General features: G+C 42.6%; 1 protein-coding gene across 1 annotated transcript in view; it reads left to right on the top strand.

Moving 5' to 3' along the window:
• The window catches only part of SRGAP1 (SLIT-ROBO Rho GTPase activating protein 1), a 266,339-nt gene that overhangs the window by 235,190 nt on the left and 18,147 nt on the right, over positions 1-13,002 (top strand). Inside the window, exons 16-18 of the mRNA XM_008148740.3 lie at positions 6,756-6,861; positions 9,640-9,864; positions 12,893-12,972. Coding sequence (XP_008146962.2) covers positions 6,756-6,861; positions 9,640-9,864; positions 12,893-12,972 — 411 coding nt within the window. The remainder of the gene's footprint in view (positions 1-6,755; positions 6,862-9,639; positions 9,865-12,892; positions 12,973-13,002) is intronic.

Raw genomic sequence — 13,002 nt, 5'->3', positions numbered from 1 at the left:
TCCGTAGCAAACCATAAATTTTGACCCAGTAACTGGACTCAGGAGAGTAAATGAGTCATTTGTACGGAGCAGGACTGCTGTGGGATGCACGCTGCAAGCCTGCTCAGCAAGCAGTCAGGTGATGTCTGAGTCCCGCTCACAGCCAGCGTTGTCCGAGGCCTCTGGGACAGATAGATTTGCTACTACTTCAGGAATGCTAGCAATTCTGCTGTGCCTTGATTTATGTTTACTGTAGTTGCAGAGAATGTATGCCTGACTCCGTTTCATCTAGTCTTTTTGGTGTCACTTTTTTTTCATTCCTGTGGCTTTTCTCTCCTGAAATCTTTCATTTGCATCTCACAGCACCCCGTCCCGATCTGTGTGTGTGTGTGTGTGTGTGTGTGTGTGTGTGTGTGTGTGTGTGTGAAAATAGACATAGCAAAAATTTACTGTTTTAACCATTTTTTAGTGAACAGTTTAGGGGCATTAAACCATTCATCTCCAGAACTTTTTCATTATCACAGACTGAAATGTTGTACCCAGTAAGCAATAACTACTCATTCCTCCCTTCCCCTAATCTCTGCCAGGCACCATTCTGCTTTCTGTCTCTATGAATTTAACTATTCTAGATACCTCATGTAAGTCAAATCATACAACATTTCTCTTTATTTCTGGATTATTGCACTTAGCATAATGTCTTCAAGGTTAAGGTTTATCCAGTTTATAGTGTATATCAGAATTCCATTTCTTTTTTAAGGCTGAATATTTTATTGAGTGTCTATACCATTTGTCCATGAATGAACATATAGGTTATTTCCACCTCTTGGGTATTATGAATAACTAGGGGCCCAGTGCACAAATTCGTGCACCTTGAAAGGAACTGTGGGCCGCGAGGCTGCAGTGGGCACATGGGCAGGTCTCAGCCCATATTCCCTGGCCCCACTTGCACCCGCTGATGGCTTGGAGCAATTGGGGCTGGGACCATCAATGGATGCGAGCAGCGGCTGCTGCCTTGATCACCCCTCAGGAGCAGGCGGGGGTGGAGAAGCCCTCGGGCAATCAGGGCCAGCAGCACCAGCTCACACCCACTGACGGCACCAAGCAATTGGACTGGTGCTGGGCGCCAGCAGTGGGTGTGAGCGGCAGCACTGGCTGTGGGTGCGAGCAGGGCGATTGCCGGCAGTGGTGCTGGCCCCGATCGCCCCTCAGGAGCAGGGGAAGGTGGAGAAGCCCTGTGGGGCAATTGGGGCCGGCAGCCACCCCTCACACTCACTGACGGTGCCAAGAGATTGGGGCCAGCGCCGGCAGCAGGTGCGAGCGCCGGACGGGACCGCAGCACGTGGGAGCAAAGAATTTTCAGTGAACACCAGAGGCTCGCCCTGATGACAGCGATCAGTGCCCTGCCTTAGTCTGGCACCCCCGCTCACCTGCTCCACCATTCTGCCACGGCTGACACCCTCCATGTTCCGCATGTGCCCCCTGGTGGTCAGCACATGTCATAGTGACAGGTTGTTCGATTGTTCCACCGTTCGGATTTTATATAGATAGACTAGAGGCCCAGTGCATGAATTCATGCACAAGTGGGGTCCCTCGGCCTGGCCTGCAGGATCAGGCCGAAACCGGCTCTCCGACGTCCCCCAATAGGACCCAGATTACAAGAGGGTGCAGGTCAGGCCGAGGGACCCCACTGATGCACGATCGGGGCCAGGGAGGGATGTGGGAGTTTGGCCAGCTGGGGAGGGACCTCGGGAGGGCTCCAGGGCATGTCCTGCCCATCTCGCTCAGTCCCAATCAGCCAGACCCCAGAAGCAAGCTAACCTATCGGTCAGAGCATCTGCCCCCTGGTGGTCAGTGCACATCAGAGTGAGCGGTTGAGCGGCCTTAGCATATTATTAGCATATTACGCTTTGATTGGTTGAATGGACGACCGGACACTTAGCATATTAGACTCTTATTATATAGGACTAGAGGCCCAGTGCACGAAATTCATGCATGGGGGGGTGTCCCTCAGCCCAGCCTGCACCCTCTCCAATCTAGGACCCCTCGAGGGATGTTCAACTGCTCGTTTAGGCCCGATCCTGGTGGGATTGAGCCTAAATGGGCAGTCGGACATTCCTCTCACAATCCAGGACTGCTGGTTCCCAACAACTCACCTGCCTGCCTGCCTGATTGCCCCTAACTGCTTCTGCCTGCCAGCCTGATCAACACCTAACTGCTCCCCTGTCAGCCCGATTGCCCCTAATTGCCCTCCCTGCCGGCCTGGTCACCCCTAACTGCTCTCCCCTGCCGACCTGGTCGCCCCTAACTGTCCTCCCATGCAGGCCTGGTCACCCCCAACTGCCCTGCCCTGCTGGCCTAGTCAACCCAAACTGCCCTCCCCTGCAGGCCTGGTCATCCCCAACTGCCCTCCCCTGCTGGCCTGGTCCCCCAAACTGCCCTCCCCTGCCAGCCTGGTACCCCCAAACTGCCTTCCCCTGCAGGTCTGGTCCCCCCCAACTACCCTCCTCTGCCGGCCTCATCCCCCCCAACTTACCTCCCCTGCAGGCCTAGTCACCCCCAACTGCCCTCCTTTGCTGACCTGGTCACCCCTAACTGCCATCCCCTGCAGGCCTGATTACCTCCAACTGCCCTCCCTTGCAGGCCTGGTTTCTCCCAACTACCCTCCCCTGCTGGCCTGATTACCCACAACTGCCTTCCCCTGCCGGCTATCTTGTGGTGGCCATCTTGTGTTCATATGGGGGCAGCCATCTTGTGTGTTGGAGTGATGGTCAATTTGCATATTACTCTTTTCTTAGTTAGGATGCTGCTGTGGAATTGGTATGTAAATATCTTTTGCCTTATTCTTTTTTTAATATTTTTTATTAATTTCGGAGAGGAAGGGAGAGGGAGAGAGAGATAGAAACATCAATGATGAGAGAGAATCATTGATTGGCTGCCTCCTGCATGCCCCCCACTGGGGATAGAGCCCGCAACCCAGGCATGTGCCCTTGACCAGAATTGAACCTGGGGCCCTTCAGTCTGCAGGCCGATGCTCTATCCACTAAGACAAAACACTAGGGCACCCTAATTTTTTTAAAATAAAATTTGTAACTGTCTTTATGGGTAAGGGAACTAAGTTTAAAACTGAGAGATTGAACCCAAAGAATCTTGAATTAACATTAAGCTCCTTGGAAGTAATACCTGTGTCTTCTTCTAGCCTGACAATTATTTGCACCTTATGGGATTTGACAAAGATTAAAGATAAATAATATATTAAGAGTGGTTCCTTTTGTATTCTATCTTTCTTTTCTTTACCTCGAAAAACCTCAAAGCCAGCTTTCAGCTGCTAAAACTATCTCTCTCACTGATCGCTGACTATAACCATACACTAAGGATTAGCTTGAAGAAGCAGTAGACTTAACTCTTTTTTAAAAAATATTTTTTATTGATTTCAGAGAGGAAGGAGGGAGAAAGAGATAGAAACATCAATGACAAGAGAGAATCATTGATTGGCTGCCTCCAGCACAACCCCACTGGGTAATGAGCCCACAACTCGGGCATGTTTCCTGGCCGGGAATGGAACCATGACCTCCTGGTTCATAGATCGATGCCCAACCACTGGGCCATGCTGGCCAGGCTAGATTTAACTCTTGAAACATCCCCAGGTCCTCAGTAAACAACAGCAGAAGTTTTTTATTGTTGTTATTTTGTTTTTATTATGACCCTTACATGGCTCTTTGTGTGGCTGGAAATGAGCAGAGGTTATTGCCAATCAGGGGACCATTAATGGGACAATTAATCTTTATTATTTATTATTTACATAAATATGTTACACTTTGTGAGTGTTTGGGTTTGAATCATGAATGTAAAATCAAGCCGAAACCGGTTTGGCTCAGTGGATGGAGCATCGGCCTGCGGACTCAAGGGTCCCAGGTTCGATTCCGGTCAAGGGCATGTACCTTGGTTGCAGGCACATCCCCAGTAGGGTGTGTGCAAGAGGCAGCTGATCGATGTTTCTCTCTCATCAATGTTTCTAACTCTCTATCCCTCTCTCTTCCTCTCTGTAAAAAAATCAATAAAATATATTTTTTTAAAAAATGAATGTAAAATCATTTCTGCACACACAATTTTTAATGACCAAAGGAATAAATGTTAGTAAATTTCAATGTTTACTTTTAAGAATGGGTCATCGTATTTATATATAATTTCACCTTTGAGTGATTTTGCTTATATGTTGAGATAGACTTTCTAGATACAGGAGTGCTAATTGTCTTTGTATCTTTAACTGAGAAGAGCAACAGCAGTTATTTTTATAATCAGTTATTTCAGGTAATAACCTTTTAACCATTTAATTTTGGATATGAAACAATAATCTAGCTATACCTAAGTATATAGCATTTATAGGTGCAAAATTATCCCCCATTAAACTCTCAGTGAGTTGCAAATTACTTCATCTGTAGGTATTTCATCTCCTCACTGTACAATATGGGTTTACCAAGTGGTCCATGAAGTTGTCATGGAAGACAAACAGGTCACTCTGGGACATGTTATGATCCTACTGGGACACTGGAATTGTTGCTAACTTAATTATTGAGTTCTTGTGGCCTCAGTAAATTTATGTACCTGTTTAATAACTTTTTAAAAGCCTCTTATTCCCTCTTTTCTGGGAAAAAAAAATCAAGATCATTGTCTGGGAAGTATATTAAACAAAGTACTTAAATTTAACAGATGTGCCCCTAACCTGTTCATAGTGTTATTTTTTTCCCTTCATTTTGAAATACTTTGCAAATGAAAAGGTAGGATATAAGTGCATTTATTTCAATATCACTGAAATCACACTATTATTAATTATAGATTTATGTTGAAAATTTTAAAATGTTATAGGAATGTTAATTGGATGAGTATGTTTTACTTACCTTCTGGTTAGAGTTTCTGAAATCCCATTTTCTAAAAGAAGACAGCGACAGTTCCAGCTATGGCATACTCAAAGATGGAAATGAAAGTAATTTGTCCCAAGGATCCAGATAAATTATTTATTGTTTTGCGAACTCCTCCGTGGTTAAATTAGAATATTCCTAATACATTTCTCACCTTTTCAGCCATGCAGAGAGGAAAATAGAATGCCTGGGTAACCTGGTGGTTTGATAAGTGGAAAGTAGCTGGGTCAGCACTCGAGGTTCCAGGGACCTGTGCTTGGCATGAGTGATTAGGCAGTGCTTCTCAGCCCTGGCTGCAGGAAGACTTGGGCATCAGCATTTTTAAACATCTCCCCAGGTGATTCTACGTTAAGGTTGAGAACCACTGGTTTAAAAGAATTGGAATAGGAAATTGCATTAGGAGAGTATTAAATGGTCCAAGTTAGTAATAAAGTTTTCAACTAAGAAATTTTCAGTGAGATAATCAGGGGGTAGGAACAACAAGGTTTATGTCCCACACAAGTGAGAAGAATGAAGCAAAGATACCATCTTCATAAGAGTCATGGTCCTAACCTTGAGACCGGGCGAGGTTGCCATGGAAGAGAACCAAGTAGAGATCCTTGGGGGATAACCACATCTGCGGGTGGGAAAAGGTTAAAAACCTGGCAGGTGGGGGGAGAATCAGTTCGCTGTCCTGTCAGAAGCTAAAGCCTGAGGTTTTCAAGGGGACTACATGAATATCCCAAGACCAATTAAGAATAAATGCAGTAATATGAAATGATAGTAAGTTTTAAAAATATTTTTGAAATAAACACTGAAATATTTTTCCCAAATGTATGCTTATTGGGTATCTTCAAAGCATCTTTATAAAGATACTTTGAAATCCAAGAAAGACAACCAGACTTATGAAACATAGAACAGGTTCCATCCCAGCTCCATGCCTCCAGCCACCTGACCTTGGCTAAGCCATGTACCCAGTTCTCATTTTCCTAATCCATTAAGTGGGGATGACAATACATGCCATACCCACTCCACAGTATTGTTTTCCACATTAAATTAGATAACGCATGTGAAAAATGTGGTTTAAAATGTGAACCATTATGCAGATAATGGGTTATTAACAATAACCATTTTGCTGCTGATCGTAAGCACTTTAGTATTGAGAAGCTTTGGACAATTTGTATTCCTAGAAAGAGATAAAATGATACTAGGAAATCCCAGGTACCCATCTCTTCAGATATCTCACCATCGTACAGGGAAGGCAGGATAAGGAAATGAATGGTTATAAACACCAGGCTGTAAATTCTGTGAGAGCAGGAATCCTATCACTAGTGTACTCCTAATGTCTAACTCGGTGCTTGAAACCTAGCAGGCTCTCCTAAAATATTTTGTTTAAAAAATGTATGAAATAACATAATACAAGGTAAAAGTCATATAAATAAAATACTGTGGTGGTTTGGGGGGAAGGTATTGCCTGAATCATAGTAATTTACAGACAAATAAAGATATGAGGGGTTCATGAATAACGGGGTGAAGGAGACTGTCCCCCAAAGCTACTTTATTTAACATGGAGCAAAAAAGGAATTGAAACCATATCAGATGCAAAATCTAGAAATAGCAGCAAGTGAAAAACGATTTCTTAAATCTAGAAGACTCCAAGTTGCTCAAGGCCAAGACCGTGAAAACCAGGGGAAACAGTTATGGGTCGGAGTAGCAGCCTTCAGAAATGGGGTCACACTCAGGGTGATTGCTCATGCACTGTATTGGTTATGACTACATCTCACCCAAGGGCAAGGGACTGCATATGTCCCGATGTGAAGTGAGTTCTGCTTTCATTGTGGCGAGAGAAAGGATCCTGACCGTGTCCTCTTCTTTCTGCAGGAGTAGATAATCTCTATGAGAGGGCGCTTCACATCCGCAAACTCCTCCTGACCTTGCCCCGGTCGGTCCTCATAGTGATGAGGTACCTCTTTGCCTTCCTCAATCAGTAAGTACCCTAGTGCCCTGCCAAGATGCCCATCTTAATTCTATTGGCACAGCTCTGAATGCTGCCTTTGTTTCTGGATTCTGTAAAATGTACATTGGGTTTCGTTTATCAGCAGTCAAACGTGATTGAGGATAGACTGAAGGTACATTTTCCCTCAGCAGATCAAGGTCGTTGTATGATAGATGAAAGATGCAGAAACTATGGTCGTAAATGCAAAAATGTACAAATAGCACTAAAAAAGAACACTTTTCAGTGATGTCATGAATGTTTTTGTCAAAATGGTATAAACCACCTGCTCATTGCAGAAAATTTTCTGTGATTTTTTTTTTAATGTGGTAGTCGAGGAAGGAGGGGAATTATAGATGAGTCTTACACACAGATCCAAAAAGGAATTTCTGCAAATTCAATATAATGAGACCTTGTCAAGCAAAAGATATTTCTAAAACCTCTTTTTAAAAATGTAATAGAAGTCTTAAAAATCAATGCATTGTTTTCAATGAAACTTTTACTCTTTTAATTTAAGCAACTTGATTTTTAGTGTGTTGCTTCCTGCTACCTGAGCTCCATTATAAGAACATCTTCCCTAAGTCATATGGAAGAACCCTCTTGTTATTCCGTGTTTGAGTTGAGTGATTAGAAACAAAGAAATCCAGGGGGAGGTGACTTGGGGAATTGCCTTCTCATTCTGGCATGGGTTCTCCCTTCTTAAAATTGGGAAATTTCCTCTTCTCTTTTTCACTGGAGGTTTAAAGTTCTCACAAGCCATGGGGATTTTTTACAACCCTGTTGACTATTCCTGTAATCATACCCATTCAGGTTGAGCCTAGAAACCAAGTATCACGCAATAGGGAAATGCTGGCAGGGAACCATACAGAATGGAACTGAAACATCCACCAGTGACAATAGGAACCCATTTGTACAGGAGTCACCACTAGAAATAAGCAGTATGGGTATAGGCTATGTTTAGGTTAAATAGATGCCACAAATTTTTACATTTAAATAGGCCTACTCAGTCTAATGACCATGTTGTACACCTGAACCTAATATAATATTGTGTGTAAACTGTAACTGAAATTTTTTAAAAAATGTTTTTCATATTAGGCCTAGTCACCAGGCAGTTGTAAATCTGAAGGCTTGCATTTTCACCTTTAATTGCATGTGCTCCGATGAATGTGGAGTGTTCTGCGTTCCTGCCGATCCTTTCCATGGGATCCTGACCAAATTCTTCTGATATGTCTGAACCAATAAACCACAACAAGCTAGGAAAGTAGGCTGTGAATCAAGGAAGTTCTCAAAACCTGAATCTGACTCATGTATCTCAACAGAATGGCACAAGTGCCATGAGTCAGGCAGCGGGCATTGCTTCCAGCATTTCTGTCCCTGCACCCGCCTTCCTGCAGAGACAAGGCCCAGCCTCTAGGGTGGGATTCTTGGGACAGGAATTCTGAAAAGAGAATCTACCTATTCTTTTGAAATTGTAAAATCAAAACATGGAAAAATAACATTTTTATATCAAGTTTTTGCTTTTCAAGCCTGCACTGAATTAAAGACCCAGGACGATTAACTGTGGCCCTGCCCATTGAGCTTAAGTGTGTCTTTTGAAAATTAGACGATTCTTACTCTGACTCTCACTTCTCCTTCCGGCATCCATTTTCAAGACGATCTGTAACATGATCATGGCTGTTACTGTGAACTTTCTTTTTTTGAGATTGTATGTTTGAGGAATGGCAGAAGGGAAAGGCATATGTTAGCTGAGGAAATTATGCTTTTGTGTTTTCTACTTTCTAGGCTATCTTATTTCCAAAAGAGGGTAAAGTATCATGTCATGTGGTTTCTCCGTTTCTTTGTGTCTGTCACCATCTCACAAAGGTAGTTGAGTATCTTCTTTCTCCTTCCATTTGTCATCTGTTCACCTGGATTTTACATTTCCTTTCAAGATCGACATTTTATACACTGAAAGATAGCATCTCTAGGCTCTCCCTGGAACAGTCAGTACCTTGCTCCTATGGTAGAGGCGCAGCAATAAAGAGCTGGCTTATTTGGGGTCATCTGTGGAAAAATAGCTTACAGATATCCATTGGATGAAATTTAGAAACTAGTGCTAGACAACCGGAAGCCTCCCCGAAGTGTGTAGTTTCCCAGCTTTCCGTGGAATGAGAGAATTGAGGATTCTTTTCCCCTTTTCTTCACCCAGTGTTGGTAGTCTTACCCAAAAGCAAATTACAGGGGTGGCGTTGTTTGCTTTCTTTCAGTGGTTACAGAGAATTAGGTGCTTTGTTTTCCTCGGGGCTTTCCTCAAGATTTATAGGAGAAAACTGAAATCTGAGATGTTTTTGAGTAGTGGGAGGACAATTTAAAAAATACCCATAAAGCTTTATGGAGATTGCTACTGTCCTTCCCACATTTACGTGAGCAGCATTTACAGCCTGACCACAGTGTTTGCAGATGAAACTCACTTACTTGATTCCAGTTTCCATTGTAGAAGAGATTATCTTGACTCCCTTGTGGCTTTGAAAAATGCCTCTTAACTAAGGGGACTTACATTCCCCCTGTCAGTTTCTATCTAGCTGAAGGGTTATAAGTCACTCTACTTTCTTTAGCGTTTGCTGAGCCAACTTAAATTAGGATGGAATATCATTTTCATCTAATAATAAAAACCAAAGAAAATATTTTAGATTCCTATTTTCAGAATACGGAATATCTTATTAAACATTCATCTTCTTCCCCCCCCCCCCCGCCTTGTTTCTTTTATAACTCCTTCCTTGCTTCCTTTCAAAGTCTTTCACAATACAGTGATGAGAACATGATGGACCCTTATAACCTGGCCATTTGCTTTGGCCCAACATTGATGCCCGTCCCAGAAATACAGGATCAAGTGTCCTGCCAGGCTCATGTGAATGAAATTATCAAAACCATCATCATCCACCATGAGACTATTTTCCCAGACGCTAAAGAGCTGGACGGCCCTGTTTATGAGAAATGTATGGCTGGAGACGACTACTGGTAAGTTAAAAAACGTTTAGTCCTTCTTCCCCTGGAAAAGTTATGGAAGAATAGGAATCAACTTTTTAAGAAAAAGAATTGACCATAAATTGCCAATGCTTCCAACTAACAAAACAAAAAAAAGCAGCAGTAGGAACACTTGAGATAAATTAGAATGGCAAGACCCATAACAACCCTGGCTTCTTATTATAGAAAGTCATCCCTTTTCCCCAAGGATGACATCTTTTTAGATACATCCACCCTATCGTGGCTTTTGTAGAGAATAATGGTTTTGATGTTATATAGAACTATATTAATTTTTACTAGTACAGCAAGAAAAGATAACTCGCCGAAACCGGTTTGGCTCAGTGGATAGAGCGTCGGCCTGCGGACTGAAGGGTCCCAGGTTCGATTCCGGTCAAGGGCATGTACATTGGTTGCGGGCACATCCCCGGTGGGGGGGTGTGCAGGAGGCAGCTGATCGGTGTTTCTCTCTCATCGATGTTTCTAGCTCTCTATCCCTCTCCTTTCCTCTCTGTAAAAAATCAATAAAATATAATTTTAAAAAAAAAGAAAAAAAGAAAAGATAACTGTTTGAATGGACAGATTTTATTTTCATTCCGAAATAGTTTTAATTCTATATAAAGTGGTTTCAAAATTCTCATTTTTAAAGGGAGCTTTATCAACCAAATGTTTTTTCATTCTTATTTTTTTAAATATATTTTTATTGACTTTAGAGAGAGAGGAAGGAAGAGGGAGAGAGAGAAACATTGATGTGAGAGCGAAACATCAATCAGTTGCCTTCTGTACACACCCAACCAGGGACCAGGGCCGCAACCTGGTCATGTGCCCTGACCAGGAATCGAACCAGCACCCTTTTGGTGCACAGGATGACATCCAACCAACTGAGGCACACTGGCCAGGGCCATTCTTACTTAATATTATCCTAACTAACTATAGTAGTGGTTATTTTGAGCAAATTATTTACATTAATATATTGTTGGAATAATAAATTTTTTTATTTTACTTATTTTTACTTGAGTTTATTGGGATGACATTGGTTATTAAAAATCAATAGGTTTCAAGTTTACAATTCTATCATGCATCATCTGTATATTGCATTGTGTATTTACCACCCAAAGTCAGATCTCCTTTCATCACCATTTAATCCTCCCTATATACTCTTCTACCTCCCCCTACCCCCCTTTCCCTCTGGTAATACCCATGCTGTTGGGCTAACAGTTTTTTAATATGGCAGTATAGACACCTTTCAAGCAGTGAAAATGAGGGAGATATAGTCAATTGAATAATACCAATGGTAGAACACCCTAAATGGTTTATGTTCATAATTTGATATATGAGTCCCAGCTTCTAGGAGATTGTATATGATCAATAAAAGTAGCTTGATTCCTTGAGCCCCTACATCTCCTCAGGGCATATGATCTCTCTTACTCCTCACAGTCACTCTACCAACTAAGTTAAGAGAGACCAAGGAGCTTGTCCAATGACTGGTAGTAACTGGAGACAGCCCACTGTCTGATTCCAAACCCACACGAGTCCTCCCCCTTAACAGCTGCCTCCCAGCCTCACTCGGAAACTGCCCTGCGAAGCTCACATGCAGGAATGGCTGGAAATAGACGTGTCTGAGCCTTCATTCTCGACCCTCTTTGTTTCCCTTTGCCTTCCCGGGGATTAAGCAGAAATAGAATAAGTAGCTGAAAGATCTTAAGTAACTAAAGGTACACTTATTTTTTACTTAAACCACAATGTGATCTTAAACCGCAGTGTGGTCATGTGCCTTAAGAAAACTGAGCATTGACTCTTTCCAGAAGTACTGCTTTCTAAATTAACCACAAAGGATGACACATGCCAGTTCTATAGTATATCCAGCAATTTTACACATGAAATTCAATTCAAAAATATTTACTTTCCCCTGCACTTAACTATGTACAAGGTACTGCCTGGGCTTGGCGCTGGGAAGATGAATGAATAAGCATGTAGATGTCTGATCAGTATTATTTGATTTTCTGTACTTTTTGTGGTTGCTGCTTTTTTACAAAATATCCCCATAATAAAGAGTCTTGCAGCAGTAACATGTGCTTATGTTCTTCTCCTGTACATAGTGTTCTCTATGGGTATTGCTCATTCTGAACAGAAAGCCAATAATATAGCAGTTACCCTTGTTACCCAACACTAGCAATATAAATGGGCTTTTGCAGCAAAGTCACGTTTGTATTTGTGTCCAGTGCATATTTCATTTATCAGCATGCATTTGAGAAGAGGTAGTGGTCTTTCTTACGACCCTTTAAGAGGTGGTCGTGTTAAAGGGTGAGCTTTTTGTTTGTTTGTTTTTTGTTTGTTTGTTTGTTTAATTCATTTCAGAGAGGAAGGGAGAGGGAGAGACAGAAATAGAAACATTAATGATGAGAGAGAATCACTGATCGGCTGCCTCCCATACACCCCACACTGGGGATGGAGCCCGCAACCTGGGCATGTGCCCTGACCAGGAATTGAACCGTGACCCCCTGGTTCATAGGTTGACATTCAGCCACTGAGCCACACCAGCCGAACCAGGGTGAGTTTTTGAAAGGATAAAATCATAACTCTCACACAAATATACAATGAACATCTGTGAAGAAAAGATAGAAAAAATACAATTAATTCAAAGCAGAAATCAAAGAGCCATTTATTAATATGTGGTAAGGAATGTTGAAATGAATTTGCAAAAACGGGTGCATTCATAGGGCAAATATCCCACGAGAACTTGACAAATTTTCATTTCTGTGGGTTAGAGTTACTTATAGGGCTGCAAGTTTCCTACAAGTTAGCTTTGTCTTTGCAGAGTTGTAAAACAACCTTTGTGTCCCGCCCGAAGGGACACACACTGCCTAGGGGCCAGATCGTCCCTGGAGGCTCCAGCATTCCACTGAGAGGCTGTCCAATAACTCTGGCCATCCCAAGCCTTATATGTTTCCTTACAGTAGCAATTGTTCATTTTTTAAATTCTTTCCACTTTGGTTTCACATGAATTTCTATTTCCGCTCCACAGCGACAGCCCCTACAGTGAGCACGGTACATTGGAGGAAGTGGATCAGGATGCTGGTACCGAGACCCACACCAGTGAGGACGGTATGTTATAAAAACTAGTCTTAGATCCTT

Source organism: Eptesicus fuscus, chromosome 7 (assembly GCF_027574615.1).
Source record: "Eptesicus fuscus isolate TK198812 chromosome 7, DD_ASM_mEF_20220401, whole genome shotgun sequence".
NCBI classification, from domain to species: domain Eukaryota; kingdom Metazoa; phylum Chordata; class Mammalia; order Chiroptera; family Vespertilionidae; genus Eptesicus; species Eptesicus fuscus.
Note: the sequence above shows the minus strand (reverse complement) of the source record. Positions and strands in the feature narration are given on the sequence as shown.